At 40.4% G+C, this 24,219-nt stretch overlaps 1 protein-coding gene across 16 annotated transcripts in view; it reads right to left on the bottom strand.

The window, feature by feature from the left end:
- Window positions 1-24,219, bottom strand: part of TENM2 (teneurin transmembrane protein 2) — a 617,488-nt gene that overhangs the window by 174,512 nt on the left and 418,757 nt on the right. For all 16 annotated transcript variants that reach the window (XM_058034869.1, XM_058034857.1, XM_058034859.1 and 13 more), the window contains one exon: window positions 4,086-4,320. In XM_058034869.1, coding sequence (XP_057890852.1) covers window positions 4,086-4,320 — 235 coding nt within the window. The remainder of the gene's footprint in view (window positions 1-4,085; window positions 4,321-24,219) is intronic.

Raw genomic sequence — 24,219 nt, 5'->3', positions numbered from 1 at the left:
GGAAGGAGACCCACCCTGGGATGTTCAAAGGCAGCATTTTCACCACACATCCCCCTGGAAAGCAATGATTAAAGCAGCAATAAAGGAACACCTCTCAACTGGAGAAGGTAGAAACCAGCACTTTGTTACGAGGAGGAGGAGATGCTTTGAAACACACTGCAAGAGGACAATAAAAGTTAAAGAGCATTAAACAGCAGCTCTGAGCCTAAAGGTAAAGCAGCTAAATACTGCAGAAATGAACCATAAAAATAGCACCATAAAAATGCTACAGCCATGCATTACTGTGTCCTTACTTAGAGATATTTCAACCCTTCCATTACAGGCCCTTATTTCAAAGAAAACAGAGTGATTATGCAGCCAGCCTGGGAGCCTGATGCAGCCATAAAGCAGGGAAGGGAAGGCACAGCCCCTGTTTGTTTACCTGAACCAGGAACAACCACCCCAAAATCAAGCACACATCACTGGGAATGTTCCAGGCCAGGTCAGCCAGGGCTTTGAGGAGCCTGAACTAGTGGAAGGTTCCTTGCCCATGGTGATCCTTAAGCTCTTTCTTACCCAAATCATTCTACAACTCTAAATAAGTGCAATTAGGAACTCTGCACAGGCATGTTGCAAACTCAGAACTCCACTAGAAGCAATGAGCTACAGCAATACGGATAAATGGAATTATGTAACAAATACAGCACCACAAAGGATCCACAAAGATTTGAGCACAGTTGCCTGAAAAGGCCACATAAAAACATGTGCAAGCAGTAAAAGCTTCCTTTACATCACAAAGAAAATAAACCAAATGTGATTAGCATCCTCCAATCAATATTGAAACAAGAGATAAAGGATATATTTGGAAAATGTGATGTCTCCAAACAGTCTGAATTTAGCCCAAACTGCCTAAGACAGCAAAGGAACAAAGGGAAGGTTAAAATATTCTTACCAGAAAAAAAAAAAGAAAAAAAAACAACATGAAGACGTGTGTTGTATTATTCAATGGTTTCAGCACTTGGTACTGTTAGATAAAGAGACATCTGGAATCTAAATTGTGATCTGAGTTTTGTAGTGCTGACACAAAGCATTCCCTTCAGACAGCTCAGGTGCCACCTTTTGTTTCATAATCACCAACGTGACCACTTGCACATCATTGTCAGTAGAGAGCAGAATCTACTGAAGGCAACTGAAAGATGAAAACTGAGAGTTATGAAACCCTCTCTTGATAAAGCAGGTGCTCTCAGTGCTGGCTTTGCCTCCTGAGCGCTCCTATACTGAGATTAATAAACAGATAACAAGATAAAAAAACTAGAGTCATGCACTGTGAAGGGTAGCATGAGAGGGGTCAGTGTTCTGCAACAAGGTAAAGCTTTAAAGTAAATGCTGCAGTAAAAAGTTACCAAAAATATACCTTTTTGTGGCTATTGGTGTCAATGCAGATGAAACACCAGTTTTAAGGGGGAAGAATTACAGGCTAATTCTGAAAGTCTCAATGATTTCACAAGCATCAGTTTCAGTCATTTTTGAGTTAATATTCTTGTGATGAAACTTGTCATCAAGCCCTGTCAGGTGTGTAATTTCAGAGAAGAACTAAAATCGATCCTGAAGCAGCTCTGGAATAGTTTTGGAAGATGGCAATTCTGCCAGGACATTTTCTAATAGCTTAATGCTTGCCTGTGACAAACCTGTCTTCCAAAAAGCTCCAATTAACTGTCGGGCATCCTGCAAGCTCCAAAAATAACAGTATTCACAAAGTAACCTTTGTCATGTACAAACACACTCCCAGAGGCTGCAGGATAAGAAAAAAAGAGAAGAACCAAAGTCAGTAAAGGCATTCACAGTCACCTCTGGCTGGGAATAGGTACAAAATCAGACAGTAAAAAATCCCAGCCAAACAAATGCCCACTGCTGTGGCTCAGGATGATGGCAAAGAATCCTTTTGTGAGTATACCAAGGAACTCCCTCCAGGCAAAGTGATTGGTAAATTGGGACAGTCTTGAGCCTTCAGAAATGATATATTTAATGCATTGTTGTACCCAAGAACAATTTCATGCAGGAAGAGGCAGACCAGGCACAGCACATGGCCACTCTACACCAGAATTAAAAGCAGGTACTAACACTGGGCAATGAACCACACTGCAAGAACTAATCTGGCTGAAAAGGACCAACACTTCTACCTTGTAATTCTTACCAATAAATAACAAATTCAGGATGTCCAAATTGGTTCTAGAAAGTAGCAGAGGTTCTCACAGAAGCAGCAGTTTAGAGTTAAGGGGTTTTGGGGATTTTTTTTAAATTTTTTTTTTTTAATTTGGCCAAAGTTAGCTCCAAACCTTCAGTAAGCAAGAATACCCTTCCCTTCCTTTTTTGGCCATCTCAGCTCTGGATAACGTGAATTTGCTTTCCACTTCTTCATGGCACCCGTGTTTCCATTTTAGGGGAGCAGGACAAAGTGAGGTGTGCCCTGTGCACGCCCCAGCCCAGCACAGACTCCCTGCCCCTTCCAGGCTCATTTCCTCCCCATGGAGCTGTGACCCACCACTGATTAACCCCGGAGTAACACCAGCCTTGGTGTTGTCAGCCCCAGCCCCAGCTCCTCCCAGAGCTCCAAACCAGAGGAGCAGTCTTTAATCAAGCGTTGGAGGGGCTGGGCTGGGGGTGTAACTCCCCCAGATGTTGGGGTCTCCTTCCTTGGGGTGTGACCCAGCAGAGCCCCACGAAAGCCCTGGGAGGCTGCAAACCAAACACAACATCCCAGAAGCTGTTGTGCAACCAAGCAGCTGAAACCCTGGCAGGAGCCAGCGCTCCCAGCAGCCCAGCTCCTCCACCTGGCTCCTGTGTTTGCCACTCTCTGGGCAAGCAACACCACCCTGCTCTTCCAAGCACTTTATTCAGCACCACAATGGCTAATTTTAAATTCTGAGAGATCAGCTCTGCCAACTCTGCTATTTAAAGTGCAAGTTAAATATGTTTGACATTCCATACCCCAAATGACAACAAACCAGAATATTTAGACCAGCAGCATGTCAGGCATTTATTTATTTATTTCTCTGTCAGGCCTAAGTGCTGCACCTCTTCATTTATATGCTGCTGTTTGCCCCACAGGCATCAAGCTGTTAACATGTACAGAAGAGATTAAAATGAACTTGCATGCTGGATGAGGTATAAATTAAAATTATAGTACTGTCAGTCATGAATCTTGGATTGTTTCTCAAAGTCTCCCAAAATGCATAATGTCAAGTGAGCCTCTGTTTGTTGCTTCAGGAAACGCAAAATGTATAATTTTTCAGCAGCACAGCCAATATGAATTCTAAGTTGTCCCTGAGCCTGTGATATAAATACGCTGTATTAATAGCATGAGTTGTATATGCAAGGAAGGTCCAAGTCAATAAAAGGCTTTAAAATGGGATGTGAGCAGTGATATTCACTGTGCACCTTCCAGTGCAAAGCAGATTGGGGCTGCTGGCTGTTCTAATGCCACTCACTCCCCATGCTGTGTCAGAAAAACCACCTCTGACACAGAGGACACCAAAAACAACTCCCAGCAAACCAAGTCTGCTCTCTGTGTGCTTTGGAGGACCACCAGTGGCATCCTCCAGGGTGTCCATCCCCACCACCTAATGTCAATGCATGGTGAGCCCTGTGGCAGGGAAGAATGATGCTCCATGGTGTCAGAAGGCTAATTTATTACATTATTATAATATATTATATTGAAGAATACTGTACTAAAGAATACTGAATACTATACAATACTATGTAGAATACTATAATATACTACAACACTATACTAAAGAATACAGAAAAGATACTGAGTGCTAAAAAGATAATAAGGAAAACTCGTGGCTCTTTCCAGAGTCCTGACACAGCTTGGCCCTGATTGGCCAATGAGTCAAAACAACTCACACCAGAGTCCAATGAAACAATCACCTGTGGGTAAACAATCCCCAAACACATTCCACAGGAGCACAACACAGGAGAAGCAAATGAGAGAAGAATTGTTTTCCTTTTCTCTAAGGCCTCTCTCTCTGCCTTTCAGCTTCCCAGGAGAAAAACCCTGGGTGAAGGGAGCGTGTTCAGAGAAAGTGCATGGCCCGAGCACCCACCTGGTCTCGAGGGGCACGTTGCTGTTGAGCACCCAGCTGTCCTGGAGCTGCACGGACTCGGGGGTGGTGGCCAGGTCGTTGGGCGCCGGCGCGGGCGCGTGGATCTGGTTGCGGCGGTTGGTGAGCGAGTTCCTGTTGAGGGAGTTGGCGGAGGAATGGTGATGGGACAGGGAATGGTTGTGAGGAGGAGGGAGAGGCGGCCTCAGCGTCGATTGGCTGTGATGGTTTGAAGGGCCTAAAACAGAAAAAGAGAAACAAATCACAAATGTGTGTGGTAGCACCGCTCTCCTCGGCATTTTCAAGGGGCCGCTGCCTGGGAAAAGAGACTGGGCCTCTCGGACCTGTGGGCATCAAAGGGTGGGCAAATCAGAGCAGTCATTATTGGAGATGAACACAAAACAGTGCTTCCAGCCTGCACAGCTGGCATGTTGACAAGGACTCTATTTAAATTTTAAAATACTTCTTCATGGATTCTCCCTGGAGAAAGTGTCCTCAGTGGAGCAGCCAGGACAGCAGCCTAGCTGGACCATTCCCTACATCTACCAGGGAGGAAATTTACCCCCTCTGTTTCTATCAGGGACTTGGAGCAGATGAGCTTTAATGGATTAAAAATAGCCTTTGAGAATATGGTCTGTAGGCCCCTATAAAACTTAATCAGAGAAATCAATCTTCTTTCATTCACTGTATTTTACCAATCAGCTTCAAATGAACAGGATTTGTGCCAGCACAAGAAGATTAAACTCCAAATATGAAAGGAGAGCAGCAAGGCAGTGATGGTATCTTTCATGTTATTCCATGTGATCAGGATTTGGCCTGTATTTTTCTATTTAGTAATATCACAAACACACAGCAAGATCTGGAAATTATGCAATTCTTTCAGACTCTTTCATTCAAAAATGACAGATGATATTTTTAGGGATAAAGAAGGATATAAAATTTTCTCATTCTTTGAGTACTGATATGCTTGCACTGATAATGAAAAATATTTTTTTCTAATCATTAAGGCAAATGTATTAAAATAACAGCACATGAAAAGAAAATCTGATAAGCAGGTGTCATTCTAACATTGTCACTTTTCTAAACATAAATGTAGACTGGTAAATAAGTTCATGTGCAATTCCACACATTACAATAATTTATGTCTAATAAAAACAGAAAAACAGTAAAAGAGAATAAAGAAAACAAACACTATAATGAACTGTATGCTTTAGACATTGTATCAAGTTGTTTTCTAGTGAACATTAATCAGTAATACTAGAGAAATGATAATTCTAATGATGCATGTTTGTTTTTAGAAACTGAAGCAAAGTACTTCATTGTACTTAATGAATCAAATAATAAAAAGAAAACATCACAAAACATCATTTGCAGCAAGACTGATCTTTGTCACATGAAACAAAGAAGTCTAGAAAAGCTGCTGAACTGAGTAATTACTGTAAGTTAATGAAGGCCAATATTTATTAAAGAAAAAAACCCAAATAAAATAGACACAAAATGACACCCCAACCTCAAACCACAGAGCAGCAGGAGGATATTTCATTGGCATTGGCATGGAGCCCTGAGCTGCAGCAGCACTTGGGGACATGGTTGGGGTGACCTGCCAGGGCTGGGCTAAGGGTCAGACTCGAGGATCTCAGAACATTTCCCAGCCTGGCCCAGGGTTCTACAGCAGCCCAGGGGCAGCTGTGTGCTGGCACTGCTCTGCCAGGGCAGGGAGAGGCAGGCAAAGAGCCTCTCCTAACAACAGCACAGCCAGGGAGCAGACAGCAGCAGGTTTGGAGAGAGGCTGCTCATGTGCAGCATGTCTGAGGGAAGCACAGGCTGCTGAGGAACGGAGCCAGGTGTCCTGGGGCTTGCACAAGGCAAGTATAACTTCTCCTCTGATAAGAAACTTTAAAAAATGAATTATAATAAATTCTGCATCCTCCCCATGTTGCCTTAAATCTACACAGCAGTTTCTTTATCTTTTTGGAATGTCTGTTGCCAGAACGTGCGCCCTGTGGGAATGTCAGCTGCTTGAAATACAAAGTCACCTTTTATGAACACATCCTAAATTTTAAGGCCATCATATGTGCAGCTCTCCTCACTATCCTTGGCTATGTCTTATCTAAGCATAAAAAAGACTGTTTAGCCAATAAAGTTTGATGTTTAAAATCCCCATTTGGACCTCCAAGAACATCAAATCAGTAATCTGTACTGGGTCCTGTGCCATTCCACAACAGCATGCAGAGCAAGACACAGCAGGAAGAAAATATGTTTGGACAATATCCACATGCACAGAAGCTTAAGTGGAATTACTCTCCTAGTCTGTGTTCTGACTTTAAACAAAGCATGCTTGGATTTCAATAAGTGAATATTTATGAGTGATAAAATACAAATATGTGCCCTTGTGTTAATAGTTGCTTCAAAAGATTCATGTGCATCATGTTTTCTCAACTTACTTTAGATGCAGATTTTCCTTCTCAAGGATAAGTACAAAAAAAGTCATTCCCACATAAACAAAACAGTTTTGCTCTGAGAGCCACAGTAGCACCAGTTAAATAAAGACTCTGAATCTTGTCACCACAATACCATGGAGGCTGCTCTTAAAAGTGAGCCAAGTGCACATCAATGAGAATGAACAGCATTTCCGTAAGACTATAAAAGAGCTGAAATCAAATTACCACAGATTATTTAATCTGCCTCAAGATTCAGCTCCCACACAGTAAATGTAGGATACTTTGCAAAATGAGCTTTGCAGAGGTAACTGAACACACACTGCAGCTGCAAAAACTCTGAAACCTGGTGCAAGACAAATGTAGCATTTAATATAGAAAAATAAACAAACACCAATATTAACATCATATAAATATTATATAGCTTCTATTAAAATGTATAAAAGCTTATATATATAAAAAGTACTAACTAGGGACATGCACACACTTGTGTATATATGAGAGGGATAAAAGCTTAATGTGCTGCCTCTTCATAAACCTGTTCAAATGAATCAAAAGCAGGAGACAACACTGTTCAACTTGCCAGGGATATAAAACTGGATTCATATCTGAACATGTGAGCGCTTCTCTGAGAGCATCTTTGCCTAAATTAAAACTTCACCAGCAGTACCTGCAAATCTGCTGAGCTCTCAAGTCCAGGGGAGGAAATCACTTGTCCCATAATAAAGGATCCAGAGGGATTGGCCCCATGGATCCCATGGCATGACACACTCTGGCCCCTGGAAATTGCATTTGATTTGGAAGCTTAGACACAATGATTGTTTTGATGGAGTACATCTGGCTTTTTATATCAGGAAATGGATTTTATTTTTGGTATAGCAGTAGCCAGTATTGGTCTGGGGGACAATACTGAGGAAATTATGCCTTTTCTCATTTATTAGTGGAATTAGTCATTTCACCAGGATACACTACACAAGCTCAAACATTTAGAATTTAAGGAAAAGTCTTTTAAAACCATAGTGAAAATCAAAGACCTGGAAATCTGAAATACTGGTACTCTCCACACTTAGGCTTTTAAATATTTTCAAATTTCTCATTTAAATTCACAAACAGACAACATATCTAATTCCAATCAATTTTAGTACACATTGATTGTGCTGAGCATTTCCAAAAAATCACGGCCTGGTGTCCACATAATCAACATGTCATTCTTCAAGAGATCTTACTGCAGTCAAGAATATCAGCAACACTCATTGCAAATTAGAAGTTGAGTGAGGGTAAATTGTGTTGTAATTAAGTAATCTGAGAATACAAAGTCTGATCTGGGTAGCTTTGAAGCAGTCATAAGCTACCCAATTGACTTAGTAGGGTTTAATCGGAACAAGAATACTAAAAAAAAAACCAAAAAAAAAACCCCAACCAAACAAAACAAAACAAAAAAAAAACAAACAAAAAAAATAAAACCCCAGAAATTTGCTCAGTTCATTCTTTTATCTGGTGAAACATTCAATAGCAGTGCTATTGTGGCACAGCCTGGCAGCCCCAGGGGTCACAGAGAGCCCCTGGATGTCCCAAAGTTACAGGTACACCAGTGATGGCTGAGAGCTCCTGAGCACACGCTCCCAAACATCACTGCTGGGCTTTTTACAATCCAAATGCTGACTAGAATACAAAAGAAAATTCCGATCTGCTGGATCAAATAGTTTTTCATAGCTCTTCCCAGGCTTTGGTGCACTCAACTCATGCAGTAAATCCAAGTGACACAATGATCTGAGGAGAACAAGTTGATTCCCACCTCACAAATGAGGTGGGAATGTGCTGAACTATCCTCTGTGACATTATTAAATGCTAAAGAGCCATTACACCTCCTCATCCTTCCTTTTCACAAAAGAACTAAAAGGAAAAACCCAAACATGCATTATTTTTCTGAAATGAACAATGACCCAGCTATTTCCTTATGCTTTAAACAATGCAAATACTGAACAAAAAAACAAAAATAAAAACAAACAAACAAAAAAAAACAACCAAAAAACCAAAACCCAGAACTGTAGCTGATGAATTGAAAGAAAATCATTAAAAAGCCCACAGACAACCCTTGTCAGGCAGCATTAGAAACCTTGTCTGCAGCACTGCTGGCTCTTTATTCAAACCCCTCTGCCGCTCTGTTTTCCCAAGGAAACCACCTCTGGCACCCCAGTGAGTAAGGGCTGTTTCACAGAACCACAGGGCCAAGCCAAACCCATCTGCCAAGGCAGCTCCCATCGCTCTGAGTCAGGGAGAGCAGCAGGGTGGCAGTGCCACAGGAGCTGCTGTGCCCAGCCCCATCCTTGGGCACCTTGGCAGGGTGGCACCAGGGCTCCTGCCCAGCATGGCAGGCTGGGCTTTGTGCTGTCTCTGCTCCAGTTCTCCTGTTTGTTTGCTTCATTCTCTGCATTGTTCCGTGCTAGGCCATAGCTAAATGGCATCTCAATGTTTTGAAAATGTTCTCAACACATGGTGTACAGAAGAAAGTTATCTCACTCCTAACCATGGATACCATTACCTCTCTCTCTTGTTGTTTGAAACCCAAGACATTTGCCAGGTGTTCCTTCTTTTGTGTGCCTGGTTTTTTTTACACTCTTTGAGGCAAGAATAGGTTGAATGACTGGCTGTCATCCCAGACTGTACATTTCAAACTGAAAATTCAGTAAATGTGTGATATGAAACAGTAAGTCACTTATCAGTGTCTGCCAGTGCATTGCAGCCATGGCCCCAGCACAATATTACAGCACAAAATTAAATGTTGCTCTGACAAAAAAAAAATAAACAGAAACAAACACAAAAACCCCAAACCAATGAAAAAAAACCAAACAAAGTAAAAATACTCAATTTCTTGCCCACAATATCCAGTGCACAGTCATACAAGCAAAAGCAAAGCTGGACTCTTCAGCAGGAGTCAAACCTAAGGGATTACAGTCCCACAACCACTTCTCTCAAGTGAGGGTCACCTGCAAAAAGGTCCAAACTCACTGCTCTAAAGAACAGTATTCCCTGAGACACCATGTACTAATTACATTTGTTGAAATACATCACTTAAATATTCATTATCACACTGCCTGAGGTACATGGGCTGCATGAAATAATGTCTGGTCAGTGGCAAATGACATCTCTTCAATAATAATGTTTATGCAGACTCTGTCCTGTGGTACTTTACATATGTATATGTGTGTATGTTATACATATATGGAAAGGTAGGCACACTATTTCAAATTTTGAAAGAGAAGTTGGAGTTTTCTTCTTTCTAATTGAAAAAGAATCATCCCATATCTTTTTCAATCTATCTTTTAATTTAGTTTCCAAATACTGATATAAATATGAAACATATTTCAGAGAGTTTAAGGATGTATTTATCTTCAGCTCAGGTACATGAGCACTATTCACACTATTGTTTGAAGAAGGCACTGAAGTAAGAAGAACTAAAAAGAAAAGCAGGCAGTTCTGTTTCTAAGCAATGAAGCTCATTATTACTGTCTTCTTTACTATGGAACATTCTAGTGCAGAAAGGTAAATGTTGTTCTCTAGGCTTGGCTCTGCAGAATGGGAAAGAGCTGAACCCTGTCTAAAGACTCAGACAAATTCTTGCCTGAGCTCAAACAATTTGAAGCACTGGGAATCACACCAAAGTGAAAATGAAGACACAGATTTTTCTGAGCAACAGACAGAAATTTCCGAGCAGAAATGTTCAGGCCAGCAGTGGAACCTGGTGACATTTTCCTGATAGAATTATGGCCTGAAAGCTGCTGCTTCTCTGACTGGCCTATGGAGGACCCTGAAAATTGTCATGGTGACATAAGAGTAACTGTGCCATAATTTCCAATTAATTGTGAGTCCTGGTCTGGTGCAATAGAAAGTCATCCCTGAAGCTGTTACAGCAGCACTGAGGATCTTGCATCACCCACTGAGCTGGAACTCTCTTGGTTTCCAAGGGGCAAAAGAAACGCCAGCCACAGGTGGTTTAATGCAATGCACGACCTTGATTATTTCAGAAGTGTCACAGAAGGTATTACACAGCGTCCAAAACACTCTTTTTTTGTTAAACCCAATCTCCTAAAAAATTTACACCAGAACGAGTCTCTCAAAATAAATTTCTAAAGTAATTATGCCAGAAAGAAGATCTACTAGGAAACAGCTTTTTAATAAATCAGCTTCTAGGTGCTGCAGCTCTTTGAGAGAAGGAATGGTCTATCAGCAGAGAAATGATTTGGAATCTTTCTGCTGTTTGAAGAATCTGTAAGGTCAAGTTGCACCACTGAGAAGTTTGGCAGCTGAACTACGACTGAAACGAAATATATTGAACCAGGCTTTCAGCAGCACGTAATTCCTCTGTTTCTCAAGCAGTATTATCTCTTCCCAGCAGCACTAAATTTTTCAACTTCTGAATTTTTTTTCTTATTCCATCTTATACTACTGCCTTAGGACAATTCACCATAATGCACAGTGCACACCAATCTAGATTTTTTTTTTCAGTTCAACAGCAGGATCAACAAAAATATAATATTTTTGTTGTCTAAAAGGAAAAAAACCCAGCAAGTTCCATCTTGCAACAATGTTCTTCAATGGGTTTTCAGGGTTTAACCATTTTTTTCCCCAAATTATTTACAATATAACCCCTTTGGCCCTCAAAAAGCATGAAAATATTAATTAAAAACAGTTTTACTTTTAGGGTTGAACCAACTGATAATCAACTGATGGAAATAAATACTGATATATAAGCATCATTAACATGAAGGCTCACTGACATATACCAGCAAATAGAGGGTTCCTGGAGTAGCTACCTGGGAGAATTCAATTTCATAGCTCCTGGGAAGCCAGTTATTTACTACCTGGACCATCTGTTTCTCAACATGTACAACAGGTAAAAATAATTTGTGTGGAATATATGGAAAAAGTAAGAGGAATGTTGCATAATTCTAGAGTAAAGAAAAGCAAATACAATGCAATGTACACATTGCCCTGGATCAGGCTTTTCAATGGGTTATTTCTCTTTTTAAAAGCAGGCAAGATACAAGGAAGTACAAGACAGAAACAAGGATTTGTCTGCCTCCAGGGTACTGCAAGCTGCAATACTACATGACTGGCATTTCTTTCACAGGCAGTGAGATTTCATTTGAATTCTTTATTGGTTGTTATTGGACTAAAGAAGGAAAGTAACAAACTGTTCAGATAAGAAGTCGTGTTTAAGTTTCCTGACTTTTCAAGGTATCAGAGATATTATCTTCAGCTACAACAAGATTCTGTTACTCAGGTGAAACCATGGGTTAATGAATAAAATACAGAAAAGTGTTTTATTGTAGAGTAAATTAATTTGTAATTAATGGTGAAGTGCTGTATGAAAGGCCTCACACAATTTATCACTCAGATGAGGCACCCATGGAGCTTGTGATAGCCAGCAATTCTCTCAGGAGCACTGCAGCAAATACTTCCCTACCACTGCATTTACCATGGAAAAATCTCCTGCAAGCTAGAAACTCACTCTGCAGCACAGCAGAAAGGAAACAGCCCACTGAAAACTTTGGGTAGAAAAATCAAGTGTTGTCTTCTCTAAATAGCATTACTAACATCTTGCAGAGACTCAATCCTTACCAAGACATTGAACCTCTATGCAATTCTCTATTAAGGGAGCTGGAAGAGAAGAACAGGGCTGTTGTGGTACTCACATACTCTTGGAACCGAGGGACACATAATTCTCTCTCCCAGGACTTTTCCTGGGGAAGGCAGTGAGAAAGCTCAGAGAGAGAAAACAAATCTTATCTATACTTGCTGCTCCTGTTTGGCACATGTGGAATGTGTTATGGAGATTGTTAATTAGACACTGCTGATGGTTGTTTGGACTGATTGACCAGTTAGGTCAAAGATGTGTTGTGACTGCCTGGTAAGGGGTCACAGGTTTTTCTCTAGTACCTTAGTAGTATAGTTTAGTATTGGTATGTAATAGAACTTAATGTAATATAGTGTAGTTATAGTATAGTGTATATATATTAATAATAATATATTATATTAATAGTAATATTAATAAAGCAACTGTTCAGCCTGCTGAATCATGGAGTCAGAGCACATTATTCCCTGGCTGGGAGCTGTCCTGCATTGACAGGCTATGGATCTTTTCCATTTTTTAAAAAAATTAAATAAGGCCCATCAATTGCTTACAAAATAGTGAAACAGGAAACACCATCACTTCCCACCTCCTGGGCTGTGCTGCTGGTGCCACCCCTGCCCAGCTCCCCAGGCTGTCCCACAGCAGAATGCAGTGCAGTGTGCTCTGGGCTGCCACTCCGGATCTGCCCTGCTCTCCCCTCTCCAGCATGGGAAGGCAATCCAATTCCCAGCCTAGAGAGGCTGTGTGATCATCCTGGCAGGCACCAGCCACTGGAGTGCTCCCACATTACCAGAACAAACAGGAGGCAGGGACCTGAAATGCCTTTCAGCAATGCTGCTTGCTCCCAGTGTGGAGGGGAGAGGGATCAGCACAGCCCTGTCCATCACTGCCCTGAACTCATTTCTGACAGCACAGCCTCACCCCAGCTCCTCACCCCAGCACAGCTCCACAGGCCTGGCTCATCTCAAGGCCATGGCTTTATTTTTCTGAGCCCAGCAATGCAAAGTCAAAGCCACAGAAATATGGTATTAACTGAGAAAGGAGGAAACAGATTCCACTTCCTACTCAAGGTGGAAAAAGCAGCTACCATAATTGCATTATATACTGTTTCTTCCTTCAGAATGTCTGAGGCTGCCACAGAACTACGTGGTGTTTAACACTGTGAAAAGAAAGTGAAAAAAACATCCACTCTGTAGCACAGCCGAAAGGAAACAGCCCACAAGTGCCATGCACCTCTCAAGTGCCATGCTGTATTGATAATCATGACAGTGACAACTAAAGAAGAATTTATAAAATGGGAAAAGAGGATGACCACAATATTTTATCCAACTAAAGACATGGGAGACTAGAGAGTAGTTAAAAATCCAGATATCAATTTGGGTAAAACCTCTGTGACTGCAAAAATTGCTAGCAGCTTCTTCTAATGGTGTGAAACAAACAAAATCTCTGCTTTACCCTAAGTGTGGATTGCTGGAATCCCTTGGACAGAAAAGGCTCAGGACAGGTAAAACCATAATATGATAGATGAATTTCAGCAAACCCACCAACCAGGAAGAAAAGTTTTTGACATTGACGTTGGCTTGTGAAATCATGGCAGAGGAGGAAAGAAGAGCATTCTGCAACTACTCGGACAATTTGACTTCTTTGAGATATAGGGCAAGAAAAGTCAGAAAAGGAGAGGGGACAAAGACACAAAACAAAGGTGTCCAAAGAGCTTCCTACAGAAGCTTCTCCCACAGAGAAATGAAATTAAATGTGATACATGCATAGGCCACAGGCAGATCAGCAAGGAGCTATCAGCAGATGAGAGCAGAAGCTCACTGACACCCTGGTCTGTTCCAGATAATGTCTGGACAGTGTGGGCAGTAAATTTGGATCAGATTTAGTCTGACAGACCTGGAACAAGAATCTCCCCCTCCACAAGTTTTGAAGAGTCTCAGAGAGCCATTGTTGTTTCCACCTCTCAGGAACCCACTAGAAGAATGAGCCCATTTGCATTAATTTGTCAACACTTCTAACACAGCAGATATTAAATTGCAATTCTATATTTGAAAAATCCAATAACATTATTTTAATTTGATATCACAACTAGGATACAGAATGATAGCACACAATCTTCCTATTTCTAAATGAATATGCAAGAAAACTCTGTGTTAAATCTTCCACAGAGACATGCTTAATACATCAAGACCTTTCTTCACAGACCTTCTATGAACCACAATGTCAGAGGAACATTTAGGAACAGATGTGTTGTCAAGCTTAAGAAATTCCAAAGCACAGAGGACTTCTTTTCCCCTAAACATGTGTAGAGTTGATAGTAAAAGTTGTTTTTGTTATGTTTTTACCAGTAAATTACAGATATCTATGGTTTTAGGTAGTGGGATACTTACTAGGTGTCTATGCTTATCATGGAATGAATGAAAATCAAATTACTTAAAAAAATAAATGTATCTGAATAAATTATTGCTGTTGGGTAGCTGTAACTCCGCACCAACAGAAGTTACCTCACAAATTTTAAAATAATATTTTAAGATATCCATTCATTTTTAGTAATTTTTTTCATCTGTTATGTGTGAAAGATTTTAATTCACACTCATTTATCAACTCAGACAATTTCACTAATGGAGGAACTCATTTCAATAACAAACTGCACTTTCAGAAGGCTATCAGAATATGGCTACATGGACATGGATCAGGAAGAAGTATCAATTTTTAACATAATTCTTTAAAAATAGGGTTTTCTTATACAGTTCTAAAAAAATATGATGCCCATATAGAAAAGATTTCATTTCAAATGAATGCACCTGAAAGAAATATTCAGAAACATGGGAGGGAAGAGGAGACATTAAACTGGGCAGTTAAACATGGTAGAGAAAGGGATCTTAAACCAAACCATGTTGTACTGTGGCAACCTTGACTGTGGAGTTTTTATCTCCCAAAAGTGATTGCAGTCAACGACACACACATGGAAATGATCAATACCAACAACCAGAATGTAACAATAGTGATAACACCTCGTGTTCTCTACAGGATCTGCTGTGTGTTCTTTTCACATGCTCCACAAACAAACCCAGTAAGGAAAGGATGTTATTGGAATTTTCCTGAAACAGAGAGCAGAGAAATCACAGGGAATTGTGTGACCAAACCCTGGTCCACCAGTTTCACCCAGATCTTCTTCCAACAGGCCTTCAACATCCGACATGTTTCTCCAGTCACAATAAACTAAAACACATGAAAATTAATTCCAGTGGGTGCTAATAAAAAGTGTCCCACGTTTAACTATTGTTTCAAACAGCTTTGGTTTGGGTGTTTGTATTTTTTGTTTTTGTTTTTTTTTTTTAAACAGAATATTTCAATTACACCTCTCAGTAAGCAGAAACAGATGAGGAAGCTTCTCCACTGGATGAAGATCTAGAAATGCAGTATTGTTCTGCCAGACCTCTTACACCTGTTAAAAAAGAGGAACAAAAACCCCCTAACCAACATCCCACAGCTGATCAGAGATTTTTCTATTTGATACATAACACAAGTCCCACCCATGGGGCAGGTTTAGATTTTCAAGCTAATGTCAAGTTAGCTTGAAATGAGTATATTTTAAGAGAGATACAAGAGCAAAAACTACTCTCTACAGGGCATGCAAGCCAGTCATCCTTAAAGCTTGAAGACTGATCTATGCAGATTTTCTGCATCATAAAATAGTCTGGAATAAACCCCAAACTGCACATCAGTGTAGGATGCTGATAGACATCTTGATCTGGTTTCACTATTTCAATTTAGCTGCATATTGTTTGACACTGCTCATGGAAATATGACAAGCTGTGCCACGACTGGAAGGGAAGAGAACCAACTCTCTGTTGCTGTACATTATATTTTTATTAACTGAGACTCTAAATTTATGAAATACTGAAGAGAAATTATTAAATTATTCATCAGTGATAAGACAATTAAGAAGCAAACTAAGGAGCAAGTGGAAGCTCGGTCCTGAGGGAGAACAGCTGGTCTTCTCATTAAAAGTATGTTTTGGCAGCAAAATACCCTATGAACAGAGGGAACCTGCTGCTAAAGCAGCCTCTGAGTCAAATTTAGGAGCAAGTGACAAAGACAGGCTGATGTGAAGAGCAAGGTGGAGCACTCTGGGTAGCAGCATGGGGCTGGTGCCAGCCACACTCCCCCTGCTCCTGGCACAGGGCTGAGGTGACTTCATTGTGCTTTGGAGCCACCACACGACATGGAAGCTGCCTCAGCCATTTGTGCTCATGCTCCAGACTACAAAGAAATTAACTTCAAGCTCAAGGAAAGTTGTTCTTTGTACCCAATGAGCCAGCAGCTGAGCACAGAGTCCAGTGGAGAGGATGGTGTTGGGGTCACTGAGTCACCCCCTGCTCATCAAACAGCAAAGCTGCAGAGCCCAAAGGGGCACTGGGTCAGCACATCCTGGGGCTTCCCCAGCAGGGCAGCAACGTGCAGGATGTGCTGAACATGAGCAATGTCCATCTGCACAGTGGGCAACAACCCCCCAGGGCAGGAAGGGAAATTCCACCTCTGAGCTGTGCTAAAAAAGGAACTGCATCTTGTTAGAGACACACAAAGTCTTTCAAACATGGAGAAGAGAAGGAAAGGGAGTGAGAAAGGGAAGACACAGCACTTTGGTGTGATGTATTTTATAAAGCTGAAGCATCATATGCAAAGGAACAACAGGCTGGAGCAGGGCCAGAACTCTAAGGGGGTCTGAAAACTCTTCATGAAATACCTTTGCTCCTTTCCTTCTCACCCCTCTACTACTCATACCTATTACTTCTAGGATTGTGGGTTTTTTTAAGGTTGTGGTTTTGTCCCATACTTTTCTTTTGTGTTTTTTTAATTCTTTCCCTGTCCTGCTATCAATAGTTCAGGAGATTTACCCCTTGGCTCCTCACCTCTTAAAATCCATCCTCCAAGATCATCCACCTTAAACACTCAGTCAAACAAAAAAACACTGATAAACCAGCTCTCACCCACAGAAACATAAAGGACCTCTTATGATTCCATTGCTGAAATACACAGTGATCTGTGTTTTTTAAAGGTAGTATCCTTAAAATATGTCCACAGCCAAAAAAACCCCCAAACATTTCTGTAGCATCTGCTACAGATATGAAATCCCCACTCACTAGGCACGCCTTGTTCTAGATGTTTGAGGAATTTTTTCAAGTACCATCAAGGTCTATAATTTTTTTTTGTAACATGGAAACACAAATCAGATGCTCCATCTTAATTTTGGACACGCTTCCTAGTTAGATAAAAAATTGGTAATTTTCATCCCTAATGCCATTCTCTTTCCTGTATTTCCCCATGTCTGTGAAGTATCTTTACAGCTGAAAGCAGAAAGAAACAATAGGTTGATTCCTAATCAAATAATTCTGCTTAAAATTGTTGCTTCCATTCTTGCAAAGATTCAAACATCTTGCAAAACTGGCAGGAATTCTGACATCCCTGCACAATACCAAATTACTCTCAGCCTGCTTCAAAACCTGATTGATCACATAAAATATAACAATTCCCACTCCAATCTTTCTGTACCTATTTGTTCACTTAGGTTAGCTGGCAAAATAAGCATGTTAGCCTTTTCTCTGCTCCAGATATGTCATAGCAAAGTGGGTTTTGCATAAAGAGAAATGGCATGCTACTATCTTTGTAACATTTTTAGAGCCTTGGTTATAAATACTTCAGATGATGCTCAGACAGAAACTCAAGTGATGCAGATTTCAGCTCTTCACATGAACAACAGGGAGAGTTACAGCTTCAGTTTGATTTGGACCTACACTAATTTACCCCAGGTGATCAACAAAAAGGAGAGCATAGCTAAAATAGCATTTCTGAAGTGATGGGATTTATACATCTCACATTAAAATGTGTTAGGTACACAGAGGTATCTGGACATACAGCTACACACAGGGCAACACTCTGATGCACAAAAAGGGGAACAAATGATGAGCAGGTGAAGCAAAACCTCTGCCTGAGGCTCTTGGTGAGGCCAGACTGGGCTGTTGGGGCAGGCAGAGCCCTCTCAGCCCAGAACCAGCACAGGCAGGGAAGAGGAATTAGCAGCAATGTGGCTGGGGAGAGGAGAGGGGTGTACAGGATCCACTGGCTGCACCTTCCTCAGCTGAGAGGGAGCTACAAAGGGACACAACCACGAAGGCAGACCAGGAGAGCTGGAAAAGAAGGAAATAAAATGGTGCAGAGCTCCAAGACAGTTGCATTTTTCATTAGGCAAGATTCAGAGTAAAAAATAAAAAAGAGAGGGAAACAACCAGGAGAGCAGTGAAGGACAGGACAAGGGAAGTGCATGGGCAGGAGGAATGCAGAATTGAGCAGGGTGAGCTCTGCTCCCCACTTTGGGCACACCTAGATCACACAGAGCCAGCTCAGACATTGCAGACTTATCTATATCTGTAATTACTCACAGATACAAATCCATTCCTTTCTGGTTAGTGTTAGATGAGAGCAGTTTGTGTTACACAAACCTTCCCCTCAGCCCAGCAGTACCATCGTGTTTCCTACTTCAGAGACATGACTGCAAGCTCCTAAGACAGATCCTTCTTTAACCCCAATACTGTTTCAGGGGGTTTAGAAAATAGGGAGTCCACAGCTGTGCACCTGTAAAAGACAGTTGCATGGAGACATCCTTATTCTTTCACCACTATAGCTTCTGCAAAATTAAATTCTATTTCTTTCTCAAGAAGGAACAGTTTTTGCAAGCAGTGTTTCTGTTAAGGGAAAAAAAAAAAAAAAAAACAAACCAAACCCATGATCTTAAGGCATGTTAAAGAAATTATTTAAATTCTGCTACTTAACATGTTCTGTTTGGAGGCCCAGCCTCATCCAAAGGAGAAAAGACTAATAAAGGAATCCTTTGAACCTCAAACACTTCAAGATACCATTTTTTTGAGTCAACCCTACTCTAAGCAACCAATGACAAGACAAAATTAATATTTCTATGTGCTATTCTATATTTGTAAAAACCCAGACTCCTATTTCCTAAGCTAACAAACTGAGCCATCTCTTTTTTTATGCATTAACAATTAATATGGATTCTGCTTACAGACATCTGTAATGCTTTGGGCTGTATTTATGGCGTGATAATTGTCATTTTGAGACATGGAACACCAAGATGATAGAAAGACATAGCTGAACTCTTCACTATCTAAGGGACAACACTGCTATCGTGTTCAAAACGGTGCCCCAAGCAATGAAAAGTTTCATAAATCTTTTTTTTCCCTACCACTGTTGTCAGCTTCTATTTTTGCCCGTGGCTGAATGTGATTATAATCTGTTTCCAGTGTACAAGAAAACAAAGTGATCTAGAATATAATGAGTGGGGAACATTTTGGAGCCCTCCTGAGCTGCAGGATATTTCCAGCTGCTAGCAGAGCTGATAACAGACTTAATAGAGCTAATGATTTCTAATACCACTAACACAAGGCTATTTTCACAGTGGGTAAATAATGACTCTTGTTTTGGAAATAGTTAAGGAGTCATGTAGATGTTTGATAAGTACATGACACAGTATAAATGCAGCAATATTTGGGTAATTAATGGTGGATTACACCATAGCTAGAAGATAATATACTTCTGTGTTTCCTTCTAAGAACTTAAAAGTTTATAACCCTGTTAAGACCAGCATGACAGCAAGGAGATTTCACTGTAAACAATTAAAAGTAATGTTTTAATCTAAGTGTAAGAAAGCATCCATTTGTTTCAGTGCACTGCATCTTTGTTTTTATGTTGGTAATTAATATTATGAAAATTCACTAGAAGTAAAATAAAAACTAATTGGATAGTAAAATAAATTTTCTTGAGAACTGAATGCAAAAACTGCATCAATGGGGCAAACTATGAATAGCACATATGCCTTCAGTGTTTTACTTGCTCATGGCTGCATGCTTCTGATGAGGATTAACAACACTTGCTTGGCTCCCTCCTTTCTCAGTGTGCAATCTGAGTTCCCCATTCAAGGGCCTGTGCTCTCATGAAAGAGAATTCCACTCTGTAGGCTGCAAAATTCCTTGCAGGTTTTTTTTTGTATGTCATTATACAGAAAAGATTCCCTATGGTAAAAATGAATTTCTTCTTCTTTCTTCTCTCCAGAAATTACCTTCCTATAGAGGCTGCACATATGGAGCTCCTATTTTTCCTTTAAGACGTCTGAACATTATTTCACATTAAGTTCATGGCAGCTGTAAAGAGTGGTTGGGATCTCTATCCTGCAGCACTCAGGGCTTCATGCCCCTGCAGTTTTGCTGCTTTTTCAGCTGTATCCAATCCCAAACAGGATTCCCTGGATGGGACTGTGTTTGCACATGCCCATCTGTCACCCAAAATGGGTGGTGTCAATCAAGCTGATAACAATTCAAAACTTCTTTATGGGAACAAAGAAATAATGATAACTCTGATGAAGGCAAAACTTTAAGATTTAAATAAAATAATTCAAGCTGGGCAGAGCTTTCCAAGTCAAAATGAAAGAAATAAAAGGACTTATGATGTGAAAAGAGTGTAAGAAATTGTGTAATGCAATAAAGCAATATCTACCCATTATAAACGTTATAGATTTTAGGAAAGCAGATGATAACCCCCATTGTGATTCATTTTCACATATCTTGAAATATTACAGGAAGCAGGCAAAAATAATTAAATTTACCTAACTGTATTTCAAGGTATGTCTTTGCTGGTTAAAGAAAATGCAAACTTAAGCAAAGAGTCTGATACAGCTGCTGGTGTCAAACTGAGAATGCAATCTCTTCTCTGGTTTGTTACTGCCATTGCTTCATTAGGAGAAGAAATTGTAGATTGGAACAACAGAAATATTTCATGGTCTAAGAGTCAATATCAGATTTTGTTTGTGCTGGTGATACAGCAGTTCTAAATGACAGGTCAAACATGCAAGGAACAGCACAAGATTGTTCCACATCACAAGTAAATCAGGTTAAATATTGTGGAAAATACATCCAGTAGGGACTCCAGCTGCCAAATTAGGTTTCGTATCAGAAGGCCAAGAAATACAGGGTTTGTAAATTCATATATTTGACAGGCATGAGCAAGTCAATGAATTTAATCATAAGGAAACAATACCATGATCAAGGAATGTGACAACTGCAATCACTAACTTCAACGACTTGTTCAAATGTTTCTTCTCCCTTAGCAGATAGACAGGGACAAGGAAAGCCACCAGATGCTAACACTTTCAGAAAATATTAGGTATCATATTAATTGAATCCACCTTTTTTTTAAATAGTAGCAGAAATAAAGACAAACCCAAGAGACATCAGAAACTGAGCTTGAGCAGAGAACACAGCAGGTATAGCACTGCCAGTTTGAGAAGGATGTCAAAGGCCTACACAATGTAAAAACCAAGAATATTGAACAAGTTTGAGAACAAGATGGCTAAGCTGCTCAAAGAATAAGAATTAAGGATTGCTTAATTAAAAACCACTACAGTATCACAGGGCAGAGTTATATTACATGTATTAGCATATAAAAAATGAAAAAGTAGGTATTTTGGAGATCAAGGAGCTCTTCTGTACTGATATATGAGTTGTAATGCCAAACAAAATTAGATTCAAACATGTAGATCAGGAATTTACAATAGGAATACATAGCTGTTAAAGAAAAGGATAATAACCAGGCAGTGAATTCAACATTTTTATATGGAATATGTCTAAGGAATGGAAAAAGTCTAGTAGAGAATTCTTAACAAAAGGTCTTGAAAACTGAGAAGATACAAAGGACACAAATCTTGCTAAGTCTAAAAGCAACCACATTTTCTTAAAAATAATTAAAATACAATGCACTAGGCAATCCTTCAAAGGGAAGCAGAGCTTTGTAACAGGTGGCGGGACAGAAGATGCAATTCAGTGTTGACAAATGCAAAAGCAACTTAAAATTCTTCTACTAAATGCTGATTACTGAAATGAACACCAAGAAGAAAAAGGTGTGGAAGGATGAATTTTTGTGAGCAGACCAAGAAAAAAAGCATAATGCAGTGAATATGCCAGGATAACATTCTCAATTCATAACAATGGAGGGAAATAAAAATGCAGCGTATGTGCTATGCCTGGACATCAAGTGCTGCATCCTGTTACAGAAGAGAAAGACAACCAGGGGCTCCCTTAGAACATGCCTTGTGCACACATCAGAAATGAGCCGAGCTGGGAAGCACAGCCTTACTCACTCACAGCGACTGAAGGTGATCTGTGCTATCCCTCATCCCCCTGCCTCACTCCTGCTCAGCCCTGAGACACAAGCAAAGAACTGTCTGTGTAACACAACTGCTGCTTTTAAACCTGAATTACCATTTAGCCTGGGAACTGCCAGTGTCCCCCCTGCAGACAGAGCTGTGCTGGGCTCTCTGGGAGCACAGGAAACAGAATTTCCAAGGACCTTAACACATATACCCTGCTGAGATTCAGGGCCACAGCAAAAAACGTTCCCCAAAACTGTGAGAGCTCTGCATTTGCAATTGGGCCTCACAGAGCACAATCCCAGTGCCACAGACACGTTTTCTGAAAAATCTTTTCCTTAGGATTTTTCCTCCTGAGAAGCCGAGGGCCTCAGGAACACAATGTAAACAATGATTATCTGCTGCTGTGGAAGGCAACAGGTGCATCTGGGATTGGTCTCATGTGGTTGTTTCTAATTAATGGCCAATCACAGTCAGCTGGCTCAGGCTCTCTGTCCAAGCCACAAACCTTTGTTATCATTCTTTCTTTTTCTATTCCTAGCTAGACTGCTGATGAAATCCCTTCTTCTATTCTTTTAGTATAGTTTTAATATAATATATATCATAAAATAATAAATCAAGCCTTCTGAAACATGGAGTCAGATCCTCATCTCTTCCCTCAACCTGAAACCCCTGTGAACACAATCACATTTCCTGAAGCTGTGTCTGACAGCACCTCCCACTCCATGGCCTTTCCCACGTGGGCAGCCTGGTAAAAATCCAGTGCCAGGGCAGAGGCCAGGCTGGGACACTCTGAGGGAAACACCATTTTCCCTCTGGTTCACCCCAAAGGATCCCTGAGCTGTCCAAGGGAATGAGGCACCTCCATCTCCAAGTGCAGGGGTCCTGTGTTCATGTTCTAAGCACAGTTTATACCTGAACATAAACTGCTATGAAATGGTGCAGCTTCCTCTTCAATCCAGCTACTGTGAATTATATAAATTATTTTTTTTCGCTTCTGAGTCAAGGCAGTTATTGCTGGATATTGCTCACATGAACTGCAGCATCATCAGAGCAAAATAATAACAAAGGCATCACTTAGGCACAGCCTAAGTACTGAAATTTCTGTCATAAATGATAAACAATAATACATTGTCTTCAATTTTCTAACACTTCATAACTTTTCAGTGAAAGAGACAATACTCTTCTGTTCTCATTTCTTGGTAATTCACAAAGCTCCTACTAAGCAGTTCACAAACAATTAGAACACATTTGTTCTCCAAATGTTATTAGTTTACACATCTGATTTTTTTAACTCCAAGCAATTACATGCCCAGTGCACTGCAAGCAAAGCTGCTGGTCAAGGAGACAGTGCAATAAAAACAGAATAAAGCTTCTCAAGATCAAAAATTAAAGAGCTACAGTGTTACAGGCATTGTTTATTCACATTTAAGAAGGCTGGAAGAGACAGGCACGCTGTCTGCCTCAGTTCTGTGGGGGATGTGGTAAAGAAAAAAGAATCTCATGATTTGGAAGAGCTAGAAATAGCTTATCATTTATTTGTGGTCCCTGAATTATCTGTCTGCTGTCAGGCCTGCACAGGCACACTGCTGAGCAGCCTCCACTCCCATCCCACAGAGCAGGACACCTTTGAAAAAGGACAATCTATTTCCTTTCTGATGTTCTTTCTAAACATCATGTACTCCCCAAAACTGTATTTATTTCCTTTAAGTAAAACCAACAATAATGGTTACATCAGAAAAGAGGAAAAAAAAAAAAAACAGGGAAGGAGATGGAAGTGGGAAAGACTGCCACTGAGACACACTGCTGAAAGAAACACACAAATGTATTCACTTGCTTTGATGTTCA

Source organism: Melospiza georgiana, chromosome 15, assembly GCF_028018845.1.
Source record: "Melospiza georgiana isolate bMelGeo1 chromosome 15, bMelGeo1.pri, whole genome shotgun sequence".
Taxonomy (NCBI): Eukaryota; Metazoa; Chordata; class Aves; order Passeriformes; family Passerellidae; genus Melospiza; species Melospiza georgiana.
Note: the sequence above shows the minus strand (reverse complement) of the source record. Positions and strands in the feature narration are given on the sequence as shown.